At 45.5% G+C, this 20,289-nt stretch overlaps 2 protein-coding genes across 9 annotated transcripts in view; one reads left to right on the forward strand and one right to left on the reverse strand.

Annotated features, from left to right (window-relative positions):
- TOPBP1 (DNA topoisomerase II binding protein 1) overlaps window positions 1–3,061 on the reverse strand; it is a 74,700-nt gene extending 71,639 nt beyond the window's left edge. Inside the window, exon 1 of one of the 2 annotated variants that reach the window (XM_017505710.2) lies at window positions 2,909–3,061. In XM_017505710.2, the coding sequence (XP_017361199.1) occupies window positions 2,909–3,046 (138 nt within the window). In that variant the 5' untranslated portion in view covers window positions 3,047–3,061. The remainder of the gene's footprint in view (window positions 1–2,908) is intronic. The other variant, XM_037730348.1, reaches the window with a different exon arrangement.
- Window positions 3,019–20,289, forward strand: part of LOC108287353 (serotransferrin-like) — a 31,379-nt gene continuing 14,108 nt past the window's right edge. The window contains exons 1-3 of one of the 7 annotated variants that reach the window (XR_001818298.2): window positions 3,038–3,277; window positions 15,458–16,063; window positions 20,134–20,255. Coding sequence is in view for 1 of the 7 variants with exons in the window: in XM_037730355.1 (XP_037586283.1) it covers window positions 3,235–3,277; window positions 14,489–14,721 (276 nt within the window). In the remaining 6 variants the exon portion in view is untranslated. Of the gene's footprint in view, window positions 3,278–14,488; window positions 15,105–15,457; window positions 16,064–16,473; window positions 17,124–20,133; window positions 20,256–20,289 lie in introns of those variants that run through there. The other 6 variants (XR_005196487.1, XR_005196488.1, XM_037730355.1 and 3 more) reach the window with 6 other exon arrangements.

Genomic DNA, 20,289 nt, shown 5'->3' on the forward strand with positions numbered 1-20,289 from the left:
CGTGCCTGTAATCCCAGCTACTCAGGAGGCTGAGGCAGGAGAATTGCCTGAACCCAGGAGGCGGAGGTTGCGGTGAGCTGAGATCGTGCCATTGCACTCCAGCCTGGGTAACAAGAGCGAAACTCCGTCCCCTGCCAAAAAAAAAAAGCAAGAGAAGCCAGACACGGTGGCTCATATCTGTAATCCCAACACTTTGGGAAGCCAAAGTGGGCAGATCACTTGAGGCCAGGTGTTCAAGACCAGCCTGGACAACACGGTAAAATCCCATCTCACCTAAAACAAATAAACAAAAAACAATTAGCTGGGTGCTATGGCTCATGCTTGTAATCCCAGTGACTCAGGAGGCTGAGGCAGGAGAATATTTTGAACCCGGGAGGCAGAGGTTGCAGAGGGCTGCAATCTGGGCAATAGAGTGAGTCTGAAAAAGAAAGAAAGAGAGAAAGAGAGAGAGAGAGAATGGGAGAGAGAGAGAGAGAGAGAGAGGGAGTCAACAGAGCAGAAATCAATGAAATGATAAATGAATGTCCAATAGAGAAAATCAGCAAAGCCAAGGTTGATTCTCTGAGAAGATTAATGATATAGGTAAAATCCTGGCAATACTAATCAAGGAAAAGTAGTAACATAGTAAACATAAATCACCAATATCAACAATGAAAAGAGAGATCCTCCACATACTAAAAATGTCGAAGGATAAGGTTGTGAATGGTTTTATATCAATAAATTTGAAATTTTGATAAAATGGACACATTTCTTAAAAAAACAAAACTCACCAACATTGAAGCTTGAAGAATCATAGAATCTGGATATTTCTCTAGCTCAATCTGTTATCAAAAACTTTTCCACAAGTAAAATTCTAAACACAGATGGCTTAACTGGTGAAGGCTTCCAAACATTTAAGAAAGAAAGAACGCTATTCTTACACAGTATCTTCCAGAGAATAAGAAAAGAAGTAGCATATTTCAGTTCATTTTATGAGCCGTTATAACCTTGAAACCAAACTTTTATGGACATTAAGAAAACTGCAGAATGATTTCTCTTATCAACACAAATGCAAAAAATTCTAAAAAAAGTAATCAAGATCAGCAATATGTAAAAAATGTTATACATAATAGCCAGGCGGGATTTATTCCAGGAATGTAAGAGTAGTTTAACCTTTTAAAATCAATTAACGGAGCCCAGCGTGATGGTGCACACCTGCAGTTCTAGGCACTTGGGAGGCTGAGGAGGGAGGATCGCTTGAGCTTAGGAGGTGGAGCCTTCAGTGAACTACGATCCCACAACTGTACTCCAGCCTGGGCAATAGAGCAAGACCCTATTAAGCAAGAAGAAAGAGAAAAAGAAAGAAAGAGAGAGAGAAAGAGAGAGAAAAAGAGGCAGGGAGGGAGGGAGGGAAGCAGAAAGGGAGGGAGGAAGGGAAGGAGGGAAGGAGGGAGGAAAACAGAAAAAGGAAAGAAAGAAAGAGAATTAGAGAAGTTCACATTAGCATAAAAAGAAAAGGGAATCATATGATTACCTTAGGTGTAGAAAAAATACTTGACAAAATGCAACATCCATTCATGATTTAAAAAAAAAATTAGGCAACCCAGGAAGGAAGGAAAGATCCTTGATATGGTTAATAATATTTAAAACAAAACAAAACACCAGCAAAATGTTTGCATAACGGAGAAGAATTGAAAACTTTCCCTATCACCACTTCTACTCAATATTGTATTAACAGTTTGGCAGTATCTGTTGAAGCTGAATATATATCTGCTTCATGATATATGGGGAAACCCTGCAGTAATGCATACCTAAGTGCACTAAAAGACATGTAGTAAAATGTAATGTAAGTTCTAGCCAGTGCAGTAAGTCAAAAGAAAAAAGACTCCTAAGGATCTGAAAGGAAAAAGCAAAACCGACATTATTCATATAAGACATAAGGATGTAAATAGAAAAGAAGCAATTCCAACTAAGAAGACAATTCAGCAAGATCATTGGATTCAAGGTCAATATACAAAAAACAATTTTTTTCCCCAGATACCAACAACAGATAGAAAATGAAATTATAATTATATTCACAGCAGCAGTATCCATAAGAGCCCAAACTGAAGACTACAGCCATCAGGAGCAAAGACAAAATGTCCTGCATACAGTGTAGAATACGCAACACCAGGAATGAGTAAAGGGCAGCTATACACAGCATAGGTGAATCTCACACACAGCCTCTCCAGCAAAAGAAGCCAAACAGAATTGTACGCACAGTATGATTCCATCTGTATAAATCTCACAAATCAGCAGAATTAGTCTATGTGTTAGAAGTCAAGATAATGGGTACTTTTATGGGAGGGAGAATGGGAAGTAAGTGAAAGAGGCCGCCCTGGGCTGTGCCAGCTCTGTTAATGTTCTGTTTCTTGATGGGGGTGCTGGTTATGTGGGTGTGTTCATTTAATGATAATTAAGCTGCACATTTATTTAGCACATGTGATATTTTATGTACATTTATTATACTTTAAAAGTTCTTAAAATTTCATTTAAATTCAGATTTTCTCCAGGCAGAAGTCACAGACCTGAGCAGGATGGGGCTGCAGGGGTGAGGAGAGGCAGCCCTCTCTGGGGCTTCACCTGACCTCGGCCTTCCAGAGCAAAGGGCTGCTGAGGACAGTGTCATTTTGGTGGAGTTTCCGAGAGGACACAGGAGTGGTCCATTCTCCCGATGGAAACCCTTTGGGAGAAAGAGTCTGAGAATCCCTGACAATTATGTTCAAAACGTTGTGTATATGTGTGCGCGTGCTTTCCAAGGGGAAGGGCCCACAGTTTCCACCCTATGGACTGCCCCGGAATCCCGAGGATTTTGTGTTTTTGAGATGTTGAGGAACTGCTGGGCTAGATGAGGGTCCGGGGGTCGGAAACCTGTGTACTGGCAACTCACCTGGCACCCCCGGCGGATCTGTCTCTGGGTTGTAAAGTGTAAAGACCAGCGCGCTCCGAAGCTGCTCAGGCTCTGCGGTGCGGCCCCCTCGCCCGAGGTGGGCAGGCGCTGGACAGGGGACTGGAGAGGGGCTGACATCTTGCAGCCCTTCGGTCCCGCGGAGGGCACGGGCTGCTCGCTGGCTGCCCCGGGGGAGGAGTGGGAGGAGTGGCGAGGGCTATCAGCTCTGGCGGGCGAACCTTTCCCAGGAGGCGCTGCTTGCTCCAACGGGGTAAAGCCGGACGAGGCGGGAGAGCGGGGTTGGTGACGCGCGCCGGCCGCGGAGAATGAGGCTGGCCCTCTGCGCCCTGCCGTGCGCTGGAGCCCTGGGTGAGTGGGCGCCGGGAGCGGAGGTGGGCGCCGGCCCTGCAGGGTGCACCGGGGAGGCACTGGGTGCCAGCATCGGGTCGGTCACAGCCGGACCCTGCACAACGACCGGACAAGCGGGCCTCCAGGGCTGCGATGAGCCCCTAAAAGTGCTTTCTCCACGAGGGCGCACCTGACACTTTGGTCCTTGCAGAAACTCCATTGACTAGGGAGAGGGTTGTAGGCTGTGACTAGCTGGCCAAATCCTGTCGGTGGCTTGGTGTCGTATACAGCTGGATGAGCCAAGAACGCTTTTCACATCTTTAAATGGTTGAAGGGGACAGGCCGGGCGCGGTGGCTCAGGCCTGTAATCCCAACACTTTGGGAGGCTGAGGTGGTGTATCATCTCAGGTCAGGAGTTCCAGACCAGCCTGGCCAACGTGGTGAAACCTCGTCTCTACTGAAAATACAAAAATTAGCCGGGTGTGGTGGCGTGTGACTCTAATCCCAGCTACTCGGGAGGCTGAGGCATGAGAATGGCTTGAACCAGGGAGGTGGAGGTTACAGTGAGCTGAGATCACACCACTGCACTCCAGCCTAGGCAACAGAATGAGACTCTGTCAAAAAAGTTGAAGGGGAAATTAAAAAAAACGGCAATATTATGTGACATGAAAATTACATAAAATTCAAATTTCAGTGTCCATAAATAAAATTTTATTAGAATGCAGTCATGCTCACTCAGTTAAATATCATCTATGGCAGCTTTCAGGCTTGTCCAAGTCAAATATCTCTAAGTTTAAAACACTTTATTTGGGAATAAGAATTGAAATTCCGGGCATATACACAGACTGGATGGTCCTCCATTTGTCCAAAGAACAAAGAGAAGATTGGAGGTTCCATAGAAAAGGAGAAATGTTCTTCTAGAAAGTTCATTGGCACAAGTAAAGTTTTGGGGAACTGGCAAGTCCTGATTGTTGAGGGACTGTAACAGGTAAAATGAGGTTTCAGTAGCTGCTAACTAAAACTGGTCTTAGGTTACAATAGGCAGTTTCAGCAGCCAGGCTTGCTGAGAATTTCACATGTGGAGCAATGTTATGTGTCCCCAGTGCTTTTTCCCCATGACTTCTCACTCTGTTTTAGTTGGTTATGACAAAAATGACCCAATTCTGCATGATCAACTTTCACAGGCTTCAAGGTCAGGGTTGAGTAGTTGTGACAGAGACTGTGTGTCTTATTTACTCTTTAGCTCGTAACAGAATAAGTTCATGACCCCTGGCCTAGAGGTTACTGATCCTCTTTACAGTTGAAGGAAATGGGGTTAGAGGAGAGAAGGGATTTCTTCCCCCTGGGCTTAAGGGTTATTATGAAGCGTGGGGAAGGAGCAGGTGGGACACGTGTCAGGTGTGCCTAACATCTAACCCAGAGGGGTCTTTCTTGCCCCAAACTGGATAGTGCTTCTAGTACTTTTACCATACAACAGAAAGGTAGAGAGATATAGGGAAAAAGCAATCACTGTAGAATGAGATCCACCTGTCACTCACTGCTGTGTGACTCTGAGCCGTCCCTTGACATCTCTGAGCTGGTTTCATTCACTAGTAATTGCCTTTTCACAACAAACACACAAGTACTGTGAAAATGAGATACTGTGTCTAGTGGCAGGCAGAGCTCTAGGCACAGGTGAGTTACACTGGTAAAAATCCTGGGGGTCCCTTCCTGTTTTGCGAGGGTGGGCTCCTCCAGGGCTCTTGGCTGGGTCATTTGAGGAAGGCAGTGATTGGAAGTCAATCAACTAATGCATGTGAAGAGCGCTCCCTGGCTCAGCAACTGTTGGTTCTGTCCAGCCCTGGTTCTGCCATGTCTGAGGCTGCTGTAAATAATTTCTGGGGTAGGATGTCTTATGTGGAGTGAGGGGTAACATCGGCAAGGGCAGAGCAAGAAGATGGACGGAAGGGAAGTACTGTGGTGGCCCCTCCCTGGCTCAGCACGGCCACGTGGGCCCACACAGAGAGCTCTGCTGGGGCTAGGGAAGGCTAGAAGGTAGAGCACAGATGTGGCTCAATGGCAGTCGCAAGGAAACCCAGAGTGCAGCCCGTCCGGGATTGTTTCCAAATTCTGCTGGAACAGTGCTGCCTGTTCTTCCTCTGTCTCTTGTCCTGGCAATGTCAGGCTCTGATCAAAAGTTCATTTTCCCAATTCACCCTGTGTTTACAAACCAGAGACAAGAGCTGCCCATTTCGGCCTCCGCTCTCACCTTCCCTCCCTCCTGGCTGCTGGACCAGGCCGGAGACTGGGATATGCTTTCTTCAAAGCTCAGCGTTCTAGTCATACAAGAGCTATTCTGGTGGCAAATGACAGAAAACGCAACCAAAGTAGCTTAAATAGAAAAGACCAAAGGGAAGGGGACAGTTAGTGGCGTGCCCTGAAAGAGCCAGTAGCCAAGGGCTCAGACAGTCTGTATCTCCACCTTGGCCTTCACCTCCTTTCTCAGCTTTTTGCCCTTCTTCAGAACTTTCTCTTTTCAGCAAGCATACACAACTTTCCTGTTTCAGGAACAGTCTGAAATATTCATAGTGGGCTCTGAATACTCCTACTTCAAATTGTCACATGGCCAGTGCTTTCAGTGAGTGATCTAGTCTAGGTTACTTGACTCTGTCTACCCTTAGCTTGCTTACACATACTTTCTCTTTCTTTTAAAAATCTTTTTTTTTCTTTTTATTGAGACAGGGTCTCTGTCACCCAGGCTGGAGTGCAGTGGTGTGAGCATAGCTCATTGCAACCTCAAACTCTTAGGCTAAAGTGATCCTCCCATCTCACCCTCCTGAGTAGCTGCAACTACAGGTGTGCATCACCATGCCCAGCTAATTTTTTTAAATTTTCTTTTTTTTATTGTTATTATACTTTAAGTTCTGGGGTACATGTGCAGAACGTGCAGGTTTGTTACATAGTTATACACATGCCATGGTGGTTTGCTGCACCCATCAACCCATCATTTATCTTAGGTATTTCTCCTAATGCTATCTGTCCCTTAGCCCCTCAACCCCCAACAGGCCCCAGTGTGTGATGTTCCCCTCCCTGTGTTGATGTGTTCTCATTGTTCAACTCACACTTATGAGTGAGAATATGTGGTGTTTGGTTTTCTGTTCCTGTGTTAGTTTGCTAAGAATGATGGTTTCCAGGTTCATCCGTGTCCCTGCAAAGGACATTAACTCATCCTTCCTTACGGCTGCATAGTATTCTGTGGTGTATATGTGCCACATTTCCTTTATCCAGTCTATCACTGATGGGCATTTGGGTTGGCTCTAAGTCTTTGCTATTGTGAATAGTGCTGCAATAATCATACATGTGCATGTGTCTTTATAATAGAATGATTTATAATCCTTTGGGTATATACCCAGTAATGGGATTGCTGGGTCAAATGGTATTTCTGGTTCTAAATCCTTGAGGAATTGCTATACTGTCTTCCACAATGGTTGAACTAATTTACACTCCCACCAACAGTGTAAAAGCATTCCTATTTCTCCACATTTTCTCCAGCATCTATTGTTCCCTGTATTTTTAATGATCACCATTCTAACTGGCATGAGATGGTATCTCATTGTGGTTTTGATTTACATTTCTGTATTAAACAGTGATGATGAGCTTTTTTTCATGTTTGTTGGCCACATAAATGTCTTTTGAGAAGTGTCTGTTCATATCCTTCACCCGCTTTTTGATGGGATTGTTTGTTTTGTTCTTGTAAATTTGTTTAAGTTCCTTGTAGATTCTGGATATTAGTCCTTTGTCAGCTGGGTAGATTGCAAAAATTTTCTCCCTTTCTGTAGGTTGCCTGTTCACTCTGATGACAGCTTCTTTTGGCCCAGCTAATTTTTAATTTTTAAAAAGTTTTTGTAGAGATGGAGTCTCACCATCTTGCCAGGCTATAGTCTTGAACTCCTGGGCTCAAGTGATTCTTCTGCTTCAGCCTCCCAAAATTTTGGGATTACAGGTGTTAACCACTGCCCCTGGCCTTTAAAATCATCTTTATTGAAGTATGATTTACCTATAATATAATACCATGCACTCAGTTAAAGTATACATACAGTCCAGTGAATCTTGGCAAATATAATGATTCACGTAGTTATCACCAAGATAAATGACATTTTCATCACCCTCAAGATACCCCATTTCCTCCTCCCAGTCATTCCTACTTTCTGCCACTATAGATCAGTTTTGTCTTTTCTAGGATTTCACATAAGTGGAATCACAGAGTATATTGTGCTTTGTTTGGCTTTTTTTTTTAACTCAGCATAATTGTTTTGAGAGTCATTCATGTTCTTGTGTGTGTCATGGTTCATTCCTTTTTATTATTGAGTAGTACTCTCATGAATGGCTTTACCACAGCTTATTTACCCATTCACTTGTTGATCGACATTTAGATTGTCTCCCACTTGGGGCTATTATGAATAAAGCTGCAATAAACATTAGTGGACAAGTCTTTGGGGAAATTCTAAATATCTAGAATTACTGGGGCATACTGGTAAGTGTATGTTCAATTTAACTTTGAATAGTTGTGCCATTTTACGTTCCCAGCAGCGGCATATAAGAGCTTCAGCTGCCCCATGTCCTGCTGGTTCTCGGTGGTGTCAGTCTTCAGAGTTAGCCATTCTAACAGATATGCGTTCTAATAGGTATGTAGTGAAACTGATCTCCATGTGGTTTTAATTTGCATTTCTCTGGGGACTCAAGATGTGAAGATCTTTTCATGTTCTTATTGGCCATTCCTATATCCATATATAGTCTTTTATGACGCTTCTATTTGAACTTTTTCTCCATTTTTTTTTCAAGTGATGGGAGGCTTCCTGGCTTTTACTCACACTCTTCCCCTACCTTCTTTCCTTCTTTCCTTCCTTCCTTCCTTCTTCCTTTCTTCCTTTTCTTTTGTTCTTTCATTCTTCCTTTTTTGGAGATATGTTCTCACTCTGTTGCCCAGACTGGAGTGCAGTGGTGCAATCATGGCTCACTGCAGTCTCAGACCTGGGCTCAAGAGATTCTCCCACCTCAGCCTCCTGAGTAACTAGAACTATAGGCACATGCCACCATACATAGCTAATTTTTTATTTTTTGTAGAGACCCATGTTGGTCTCAACATAGTGAGACCAATCCTCCCGCCTCAACCTTCCAAGGAGCTGGGCTGTAAGCAGACAATACCACATCCAGCTACTCTCCACTTTTTTTTTTTAATATAAGTACAGTGGTGGCTGAAAATCCAGACTTCTAAAAAAGGCCGTATCTTGATATTCCACACAAAGGTGCCTGGCCTGCATAATTCCACTCCTTTGCTTGTGCTTCTTACCCTTTGTTGCTACTACTGAAGAAATTTTCAAGTAAATTTGTCCCTTTTCATCACCAGCATGGGATTCTGTGTAAGGTAATTTGGCATCTTCTGTTCTTTTTCTTTAATATTTCTTACCTATAGACAGTTAAAAGGCTGTATAGGTTTTGGAGTCAAACAGACCTGGATGGTTCAAATATTAAGTTCAACCCCAGTTGTTTCATTCCCTGACAGTTTTTAAAAAATCTTTTCTCTAAAACAGGGTACAATAACAACTGTGAAAATTAGAGGAAAGAAACATGCTTGGCACACTGCCTGAGATAGTACAACTAAGGATATTAATAAAGGAAAAATGTTCATCCCTTTTAATAAAGAAATGCAAATAAAACCATTCTAAAAGTAACAGTTTATATCTAGTAATGTAATGGCATTTCTAAACCGATCACACTTCTCACTGGTAGGTTTGCAGTGAAATTGGTATGCATTGCTATTGGCATTATAAATCATACATTTCTATATCATTTCTGGAAACCAATTTTGAATTATTCAGTAAGGGTCATAAAGATGTGCATAAATTTTCATCTGTTTTTGCTAATGTGTGTGTGTTTATGGAAAGAAAGGTATCTTAGAGGAAATTGACCTTCCACAGTTGTGGGTGCTAGTAATCTCTATAAGACTGCTGTCTTTTTGCATCTGTTATTGGTGTTTGCAGAGGAGTCAGTCAGGAAAGAGCGATGTATGTAAAGATGTATGTAAAGATGCATGTAAAGTGTGCAAGAACTACCTAGAGGCCAAAGTCATGAGCTGGAGCCCACAAGATGGACTAAAAGCCATGCCAATTATTTTTGCTTCTCATCTGGATGGTGTTCACAAGGCCCAGTGGCCTTTTACCTGTATACTAAACCTCTCTCCTTTTTTTAAGGTAACTCATCTATTAAATGCGTGGGCCTTGCCAGCCACCTCCGGCAGGCTGCACTGGCTGGCCCCTGCACACCCACTTCCTCGGCCAGTCCTGGGAGGTGTGTGCAGATGCACGGGCTCTCAGTGAGGGCTGCTCTCTCACACATGTGTGACCTGGAGGCCGCGGCCAGCTCATGCCCTGGCGTCCATGTCTCTGTGTGGAGCAGCAGCGGCCAAGTTCTTCTCCAGCAGCTGTGTCTCCTGTGCGGACATGAAGAAGTTCCCAGCCTGTGTCAACTGTGTGCAGGGAAAGGGAGAGACGAGTGTTCCTGTCCTCCCATGAACTGTACTGCGGCTACACAGGAGCCTTCAAGTGAGTGAGAGCCCACTGCTGCTCCTCAGCCTGACACTGGGGAAACAAAAGCACAGAGAGTGGACAAGGCCAACCCCGGGCCACACAGAGCAACAGTGTGGAACCTGGGGTCCCAGGTGCCTCCCATGGCCAACCCTTGCTCCTAACCATCCACAGAGCACTCTTCTGTGTGGGAGCCCCTAGCCGCCCCAGAGCTTGGGGTCTGCCCATGTTCCCCTCCTGGACGAGGGAATGCTGGGAAGACAGACTCGTGTCTGGGACTCTGAGATCTACTGACACAGGTCTGGGTTTTCGAAAGGGCCAAAGGCCAAGACCTACCGGCACACATCTTTCTGCTGAGCTGCTTCTCATGCATGCCTCGCCCCATCTCCCTCTCAGCCCCTGGCAGGCACCTCTGCATACTCCATGCTCCATAAGAGAAATGGCTACTACTCCAAGGCTTTCCAAAGTTATTAGCCCCATACAAAGCCTTAAAGCCTTTAGTTTTTATTTATTTATTTATTTTAATACCTGTTGCTTTTGGCTGCTTTCTAAGAGGAAAATGAGGGTCCTTCTTTCCCATGCTGCCTCCTCAGAGTTGGCTGGGTTTGTGACTTCCAGAGCTCCTGGCTGCTCCTGGCCTAGGCTTAGCTGTGGGGTTCAAAGGCCCCTCAGACAAAGCCATCGCCTCTGTGAGACAGATTGATACTCCCAGCAAAGCCCTGTGAGCCAGCGGCCCCGGCCAACCCTCAGAGGGGCTGCATGGGGAAGAAGCGAGGCCTGTGCCTGACTGTGGCTCTCCTGTCTGTCAGGTGTCTGAAGGATGGCGTGGGGCATGCGTGTCGTGAGGCACATAACAGTGTGTGGTAAGTGCTAAAGAACCTCGTGGACCCCACCCTAGCCAGAGGAGCTGGTTATTTATTTATTTATTTAATTTTTGAGATGGAGTCTCTCTGTAGCCCAGGGTAGAGTGCAGTGCCGTGATCTAGGCTTACTGCAACCTCCGCCTCCTGGGTCCCGGTTTAAGCAATTCTCCTACCTTAGCCTCCTAAGTGGCTGGGATTACAGCACGAGCCACCATACCCAGCTAATTTTTGTATTTTTAGTAGAGACGGGGTTTCACCTTGTTGGCCAGTCTGGTCTTGAACTCCTGACCTCGTGATCCGCCCACTTCGGCCTCCCAAAGTGCTGGGATTACAGGCGTGAGCCACTGTGCCCGGCCGAGGAACTGGTTCTTACCCAAAAATTGCCTTATATAGAGAGATAGGTGAAGCTCATTAATGCCACAGGAGAGTTTCTATGTAAGCACAGAAACAGAAATTCTGTTACAGTAATTCCCCCTTATCGACAGTATCATTTAACATAGTTGGACCTGTGGCCAGCCAAGGTGCAAAATATTACATTACTACTCTTGCACCTTGGGGCCATTACTAAGTAAAATAGGGGTTACTGGAACACAGAAGCCCTGTCCTACCACAGTGGTGGATCTGATCACTGAGAAGGCTACTAAGTAACTAATGGGCGGGTAATGTGGGCAGCATGGATACAGCGTTGACAAAGGCAAGATTCACATCCGGGGAGGGACAGAGCAGGACAGTGAGAGATTCTATCACACTATCAGAACAGCAGGCAATGTCATACTTGTGAATTGCTATTCCTGGCACTTTCCATTTATGTCGCAGTGCCTTCACAAGAAGGGTGAGTATGGTATAAGAAGATATTTTGAGAGAGAGAGAGGCCACCTTCACTTAACTTCTATTACAGCATATGTTATAATTGCTCTATTTTGGCTGGGCACAGTGACTCGCGCCTGTAATTCTCAGCACAGAATTATTAAAAATTGTTTTATTAGATGGTAAGTATTGTTTAAATGTTCATAAAATGTGTTTAGTAGACTTACAGATTAAGCAAACTGAGCACTAAAGAAAGAACAGACATAGCAGTCCCACCTTATTCGAGGGGGATATGTTCTAAGACCTACAATGGATGCTAGAAATCATGGATAGTGCCAAACCCTAATATACCATTTTTTTTCCTATACATACATACTTATGATAAAGTCTGGTTTATAAATTAGGTACAGTAAGAGATTAACAACAATAATTAATAATAAAAAAAAGAACCATTTTTTTTTGAGACAGGATCTTGCTCTGTTGCCCAGGCTGGAGTGCAGGGGCGTGATCATAGCTCACTGCAACCTCCACCTCCAGGGTTCAAGCGATTCTCCTGCCTCCTGCCTCAGCCTCCTCAGTAGCTGGGACTACAGGCACACACCACCATGCCCGGCTAATATTTTTGTATTTTTAGTAGAGACGGAGTTTCACCGTGTTGGCCAATATAGTCTCAACCTCTTGACCTCATGATCTGTCTGCCTTGGCCTCCGAAAGTACTGGTATTACAAGCATGAGCCACTGCGCCCAGCCAGGTCCTTACTTTTTACATGGGTCCCAGTTCCTTACAACCTAATGTCTTTCCCTAACATGAAATTGACTTCAGTGTCCTTTGTTCCCATGTTCAATTATTCACAATTCACTGTCTCCTCATTATTACACATTGACCTGCTTTGTTAGCATTTTGGCAATTGATGCATGTCTTATTATCCACAATTTTAATTAGTGGGGTGACCTATGGGTCTCATCAAGTTGTTCCAAATAATAATTATGTCCTTAGGATGCTCAAGTTACCAAACTTAATGATAGTGGCAGCATCTTCCATCTCCCCCTGGAGTATCTGAAAACATCCTCACTTTATGGAAACCAGATTGTGCCAGGCCATCTTGATTAACCTTTGCCCAAAGTTACTTGTGTACTATTTTGCAAGATTCCCTTCTTTCCTGGTAGTAGAATGTCATGAGACTATGACAATGAGTGGGGGTGGAGAACCCCGGGCTGCTGCTGTCACCCTGGGCCCTCGAGTGGCCAAGGTGGAAAAGTGATTTATTTCTGAAGTCATTAGGTCATATTGATTCTCTAAATTTAATTCTAACATTACTAAATCATTTTGAAACTTTTCTTTTAATGTAAAGATTTAAAATATATTTTCTAGAGAAAATACTGAATTAAAATTGTAACCACTCACAGGAGCCCTGAGTACACTCCTCTTTCGGTTTGAGATTTTATCAACCTCAAAGGCCATCTGAGGCAGAAGAATAGGGAATTAGGGTAATCAAGGGTTAAGTCAGAAGCAACAGAGCAGCAGGTGCAGTCCGTTAGTTCTAGGCAAGATTAGGCAGCATATAGGCCACATCCTCTCTCTCAGAAGTCTCCCCTTCAGCCTCTGATTGGCCATGGGCCATCCTTCATAGGGTGTAACCAATTAGAGGCCTCTAAAGAGCACCTGGGCGTTGCCAAATGCTTTTGGTTTAATAAAAACCCTAAAGAACACTGTAATCAGGGCTCTTGAGCTGCTTACTGGACCCTGCTGCCACTCCGTGCAGTGTACTTTCTCTTCAATCAATCTGCACTTTCATTGCCTCATTCGCGCATTTTGTTCAATTCTTTGTTCAATGTGCTGAGAACCTGGACTACTCACAGTCCAGACTTTCCATTTGGTAAAACATCTGTATTCGTTTTCTTGGACTGCTGTAGCAAAATACCATGAACTGGGTAGCTTAAGCAACAGAAATATATTGTCTGATACCTCTGGAGGCTAGGATGCCAAGATCATGTGTTGGCAGGGTTGGGTTCTCCTGAGAGCTGTGAGGGAGAATCTGTTCCAGGCCGCTGCCCTTGCTTCCGGTGGTTTGCTGGTTATCTTTGGTGTTGCCTGACTCACAGACACATCACTCCAATCTCTGCTTTCATATTCACATGGCCTTCTCCCTATGTGCATGTCTTCTGAGTTCAAACTTCCCCTTTTCATAAGAACACCAGTCGTATTGGATTAGGGGTCCACCCTATCCCAGTGTGACCACATCCTAACTAATTACATTTGCAAGGACCCTATTTCCATATAAGGTCAAATTCTGAGGCAATGTGGATTAGGACTTCAATATATGAATGTATTGAACCCACAACAGTTTCTAATACCTAGACAGTGGAATCAAAGAGCCTGTTTTCCTCATAGGGTCTTTCTGGTTCATCTTTGTACCTGCAGAGTGCCCTGACTAGGCTCCTAGACCTCCTTCCAGCTCTCTGCCCTCCCAGCTTTCCCCGGCAGTCTCTGCCTCAAAGGGAATGTGGCCCCTTTAGTGGGGGACCTGGGCTGTCCTGGCATGGTAATGTGTCAGCCCCAGATGAGTTACCTTAAGTCTCTGAGTCTCAGTTTCCTCATCTGTAGAATGAGATAATCATATTACTGGCCTCTCCCAGTTGTTGTGAGGATTAAATGCAACACAGCCCGAAAGCCTTCAGCAAGTCTTTGATGAGCTATGACTGCCCAGTACACATTTGCTGTCACCATTCCTATTAGCGGAGACAAAGAGAAGTGGGGCAGTTGGAGGGCCCTGGGCCAGGCACACCTCCCAGCCCTGTGTCTACCTGCAGTGAGACTGTGAACCAGCTGTTTCACTCCTGAGGCCTCTAGTCCTTACCTGTATAAAATGTGTTTGGAAAAAATTCTCTCTCAGTCCTCTTCAGGTCACATATTACATGGTTCTGTGAGGGTCAGGGATCATCCTAACCATGGACCATGGGCCTCCTGTAGTTGGCTCACCTGGGCTTTCCCTCCCCAGAGAACTTGGCAAACAAGGCTGACAGGAATGAGTATGAGCTGCTTTGCCTGGACAACACCCGGAAGCCCGCAGATGAATACAAGGACTGCCACTTGGCCCGGGTCCCTTCTCACACCATCGTGCCCCAAAGTGTGGGCGGCAAGGAGGACTTGATCTGGGAGCTTCTCAACCAGCCCCAGGTATCCCCACCCGCCATCCTCCCCTCAGGCTTAGTGCTCCCCGCTTGGATTTAGAGGGAGGTTAACTTCCTCGCTTTCCTGCCACTCTGAACGTCCTGATGTGTTCAGGATGCAGTGAGCCCTACCACATGTGGTCCTCTTCACTGACAAACCGCTCAGTCTGTATGCATTATAGACAGCAGAGGCATAAAACCTTGCCTGGCACCACCAACCTGGTGGACTAAAGACTCTCCGCAGAAGTTCCTTTTGTTCCACTTAATTATTTTTCATTCTAAACAGGTTCTCGGGATGAGCTCACATGCCCTCTTCCTCTACAAAGTGCTCCCCTGTCATCCCACAGCAGATGATCCTGCCCTCCTGACACCTCTGCCAGTGCTCTCTCCTTAGCACTGGGGGATTCAGACACAAACTAGGCAAAGACTTGTCTTGAGTCGTTCACGGATATGGATTCTCACCCGGTGGAATTGCAACACCTCAGGGACATGGATGGTGTCCTTTGTGGAGGACAAAGGGACTGATTCACAGAGTGTATCTGGGAGTAATTGTGTGTACCCTAAGGAGGCAGGGGGTAGGGGTTGTCAGGGAGGGCAGCAGGTGACATTTCATGTAGAGTCACTGCAAAAGCAAACGCCAGCCAGCCATTTGAAAGAGCACGTGGGTAGGTGCTGCTGTGAGCTATGTCAGGAATGGCTTTGGGCCAGTCAACCAGAATCCTAGGCAAAGAGCCCTTTGGTTTTTGGAGGCCAGAAAGGGGAAGGGACTGTTTGGTGTCCCACAGCTGCTCCTTCAGTGGCAGGCTTGGCATAGGGAGAAGAGGAGCTCGGGAAGTCTGACTGCAGCCCACAGTGTCGGACTACCAGCCTCTGCAGGATGGAGACCACCACAGGCACTTAGGGTGATCAGGTGACCTGAGCGGAAGGCAGCCTTCATTGAATGCCCCATGGGAACACAGAGCAGCAGCCCGCAGTGGAGAGGGGTGGACCCGAGGGGTGGCCCTGGCAGTTTTCCTGAGGCCACACCAGGCAGACAAGCTAGAATTTAAGTAGAGCTTTCCCTCACCATGCCCCAGGGATGTGGGGGACCTCAGCCACTGCCTTCACCCTCAGCCACTCATGTCTTGCTGTTTCCTTTGTCTGTTTTGGGGTTTGTTTTACCTTTACCTCTATGCCATCCTCACTCCTTCGCCATCTCTTTTGTCCTTTCAACAGGAACATTTTGGAAAAGAGAAGTCACCTGAATTTCAACTCTTTGGCTCTCCTCACGGGACAGATCTGTTTACTGATGCTGCCCACGGGTTTTTAAAGGCCCCACCTAAGATGGATGCCAAGCTGTACCTGGGATATGTGTATTTTTCTGCTACTCAGCATCTAAAAAGAGGTATGCAAGGTCCCTGGAGGTACCTGGCCAGCCTGGGCAGCAGGGCGGGCCAGGGCCATTGTGGGAGGCTTTTCTGGTGCCTGCAAGCCTCACCCAATCTTTATTGGCCTGCAGAGCCCAAGGGAGCTACTAACTGCATTGGGTTCATGAGGAGGTTTTCTGCTGAGCTGGAAAAAAGACCTGACGTATGTGATTAGAAACGGGTTTTAAAGACAACTTGAAGTCATGATGGTTCTGGCTCCTTTTTACTAGCTGGGGTCATCCCACCCAAGGTGAGTCTATTTGATATGGAGCATAAAAATAGTCCATCCTAAACTGAAGTGGGAACGTAGCCGCTACCACCACCCAAAGGTTTCTGGTCTGGCCATCCATTGGATCTCTAAGCTTCCTTCCTTCCCTCCCTCCCTCCTTCCCTCCCTCCCTCCTTCCCTTCCTTCCACTAGCTTTACCCTCCATTTAGTCAACCAGTCGGTATTAGCATCTACATAAGGGCAGCTGCTGTGTTAGATGTGGGCATATGGAGGTGAGCAGAGACACTGGGTGAGGGGAGAGCAAGCCGGCCCACCCAGAACAGAACTCGTGACTGCCAACTGGGGCATACTTCCTGGATGGGGAGCCCAGTCTTGCAAGAGAAAACCCCAGAAGGCCCTGAGCTGTGCTAGTACTCAGAGTGGCCTCCCTGGGGAGGTGATGCCTGAGGAGCTGAGGTCAGGAGCAGGGGGAAGCTCTGTATTCATTGCTTTTTCTGAGAACTGAGTTCCCCATTTCTCCCGGAGGGTGACAGGCAGGAATGAGCAGTGTCGTGGGAATGAGACACGTCAGCGCTGCTGCTGCCACTGAGGGCCTCGTTGGACAGCTACTCTGCAGCCAGGGGCACTAAGCTCCCAGACCCACCTGGGGCTTCCTTTGGATCCCTGGCTCTTCTCCACCTGGCCTAAGTCCGGAAGATACCCAGAGAGTGCAGTGGTGCAGTGGGCCACCATGAGAGGGCCACGTGTGATGGGTGGAATGCTGTGAGTGGTGGTGACTTGGCATGGCCCATGGAGGAGACCCTGGAGGACCACATCACTGCCATCATGGTAGGAGGGCTCTGCTTTGAAGGCTGGGCTCAGACACTCAGATACACAGCACTTCTGCCAAATGTGGCATTGAAGATCTCCTTCCCAAACACCTCTTCCTCAGCCTCCAGGATAAGGACGCCTATTGTGTGCTGTCCCCCACCCACTCTGTGGGCTTCTCCAGCTCTGAGCAGTACAGAAACACAGAGCCAGCCCAAGTGCTGGACTCCTCGGGGGGCTCAGCTCTGGAGTCCAGGGAGCTCAGGGGAGTGTCTTGCCTAGGAGCCACAGGAAGTAGGGTGACATTCCAGGCGATGGTCAGGGCTACTGTGAATTGTGAAAGCAGATCAACCTTTTCAATCCTTTAATTGTAAGTCTATTTTTTTTCTGATTATAAAATATTAAAATAAATAAATAAAAATAGGGCTGCAGTAAGCCATGGTCACACCATTGCACTCCAGCCTGGGTGACAGAGCAAGACCCTGTCTCTAAAAAAAATCAATAACTACAAATAAAATCATTCACAACTTCATCACTCAGAGATCATCATCACCTAATCTCTAGTGATGAAATTGTTGTCATTAACTTTATGAACAGAACTATTTTTATAATTAGGAAAACATAAATTTATAAATAAAGGAATGAAAATCTGACAAACTTAGAAGGCTATGCAACCGTTTTGTTTAACTTGAGAAGACCCTCATTTTGGTAAACTTTCCTAGCACCAATTTATAAGATTAAGATCTGGATAGTTGGCCAGGCACAGTGGCTCACACCTGTAATTCCAGCACTTTGGGAGGCCAAGGTGGGTGGATCACAAGGCCAGGGGTTTGAGACCAGCCTGGTCAACATGGTGAAACTTGTCTCTGCTAAAAATATAAAAATAAGCTGGGTGTGGTGGTGCACGCCTGTAATCCCAGCTGCTTAGGAGGCTGAGGCAGGAGAATCGCTGGAACCTGGGAGGCAGAGGTTGCAGTGAGTTGAGATCACACCATTGTACTCCAGCCTGGGTGACAGAGTGAGACTCCGTCTCAAAAAAACAAAAAAAGATCTTGATAGTTATATAGTTTCCTAAATGTGTCAATTGTAAGGATTAAATAAATCTGAGTACTTAAAACATTGCCTGGCATGTAGTAAGCAGTGTTAGCTATTATTATTATTAAAAATCCTGAGGACAGTTGGTACATTTTCTTAAATAATGAAACACTCATTTAAATAATGGCTATGTAATATTCCACCAAGGATGCTTGCCTCCATTTGTTTAACCAATTTCTCAGTGTGCATATTTGAGTTATTTGCAAATTCTTTGCTATTATAGACAATGTGGGATTGAAAAAATCTTTGTATCTATAAATGCCTGTATTTCTGAGTATATCTTTAATATTAATGATAACTAATTCTGGAATTTCTGTGTGCCAAGCGCGTTTATGAGCTCTTAACCTGTACTACTCATTTAATCTTCATAATAAACCTATGGGGTATAATTTTTACCCAACTTATGGATGAAAAAATGTATATAGCATAGTATTGAGGGATGTGTGCTTTGGGATAGACAGATCTTGGAGGCCATCTGGAAAAGTGGTTATAAGGAATTAAATTGCCTAGGTTTAAGTCTTAGTGGCCATCGATTGGATACAGTTTTTTTTTTTTTTTTTTAGATGGAATCTCATTCTGTCGCCCAGGCTGGAGTACAATGGCGCGGTCTCGGCTCATTACAACCTCCACATCCTGGGTTCAAATGATTCTCCTGCCTCAGCCTCCCAAGTAGCTGGAATTGCAGGTGCTCCCAGGTCCTTCTGCACCCTGGGCTTTGGATCCCTGGATCTTCTCCACCCGGCCTAGGTGCAGAAGACTCCCAGAGGTTGCACTGGTGTTCAGTGGGCCACCATGGCAGGGCCAAATGTGAGGAGTGGTGTGCTGTGAGTGGTGGTGCCTTGGCCACCACAGCCAGCTAATTTTTGTATTTTTAGTAGAGACGGGGTTTCACCATGTTGCCAAGGCTGGTCTCAAACTCCTGACCTCATGATCCACCCACCTCGGCCTCCCAAAGTGCTGTCGATCAGATATACTTAACCTGTCTGCTTTCATTTATAAAAGAAGGGAAATTCTAGTACCTAGCTTATTGAAGTTTGTGAGGAATACATGAGGTAATCACTGTGAAGTGTTTAGAAAGGAGCCTGGCACATAGTAAGGCTTAGTAAGTTTTTGCTGCTGTAGTTACTGTTTTTAGATTTCTAGAAGGGTAGTGAACAGGTCAAAAGCAAAAAGTGCCAGGCACTGTGGCTCACTCCTGTAATCCCAGCACTTTGGGAGGCAGAGGTGGGTGGATCACAAGGTCAGAAGTTTGAGACCAGCCTGACCAACAGGGTGAAACCCTGTCTCTACTAAAAATACAAAAATTAGCTGGCATGGTGGTGCATGCCTGTCAGCTACTCAGGAGGCTGAGGCAGGAGAATTGCTTGAACCCAGGAGGCAGAGGTTGCAGTGAGTCAAGATCGCACCACTGCACTCCACCCTGGGCGACAGAGCAAGACTCTGTCTCAAAAAAAGGCAAACAGCATGTATGTGTAGTGTATGTTTTTATCTTGGTGGCCTTAATCTGTAAGGATATATTTTTTGCTCTATTAGAAAAATTAATTGATTAAAATAACAAGTTAATTATGGGTGAGTTATTTAGATAAATGAATTATTTATTGAAAATCTTATTAGCACTGAGTACAGTGCTAATGGGATTATGGGAATAGATTTGAACTCCATCATCTGGAAGAAACGTGTCCCATAGAAACGGATTAAATGCATTCCCTGAGTGACTATGGTCCCAAAGAAGAGGTGGTGAGGTCATGTCCAGGACTCAGCACAGGTCTCATGAGAGGACACAGAGATGCCCAGGGGGCATATCCAATGATGCCTTGCTTAGTTGGTGCCTCTCATTTTATTATTTACTATTGAGATCAAGAAGCTCCTGACTTTGGATGGAGTAAGGTCAGAGTTTAATGCCATGTACCTTGATTGTTTTTCTTTTTCTTTTCAGAGCAGTTTAGGTCAAAGTGTGTGAATTAACTCACCATGGAAGGTGAGTTAGGATCAGTAACACTGGCTCAACGGTAAAGGCCCATTGTGGAAAAGAGGAAAGCCTTAAACACAAATAAAAATGACTAGAGATGGGAAAAAATCTACAGCTAATTGT

Source organism: Cebus imitator, unplaced genomic scaffold, assembly GCF_001604975.1.
Source record: "Cebus imitator isolate Cc_AM_T3 unplaced genomic scaffold, Cebus_imitator-1.0 Scaffold340, whole genome shotgun sequence".
Lineage (NCBI taxonomy): Eukaryota > Metazoa > Chordata > Mammalia > Primates > Cebidae > Cebus > Cebus imitator.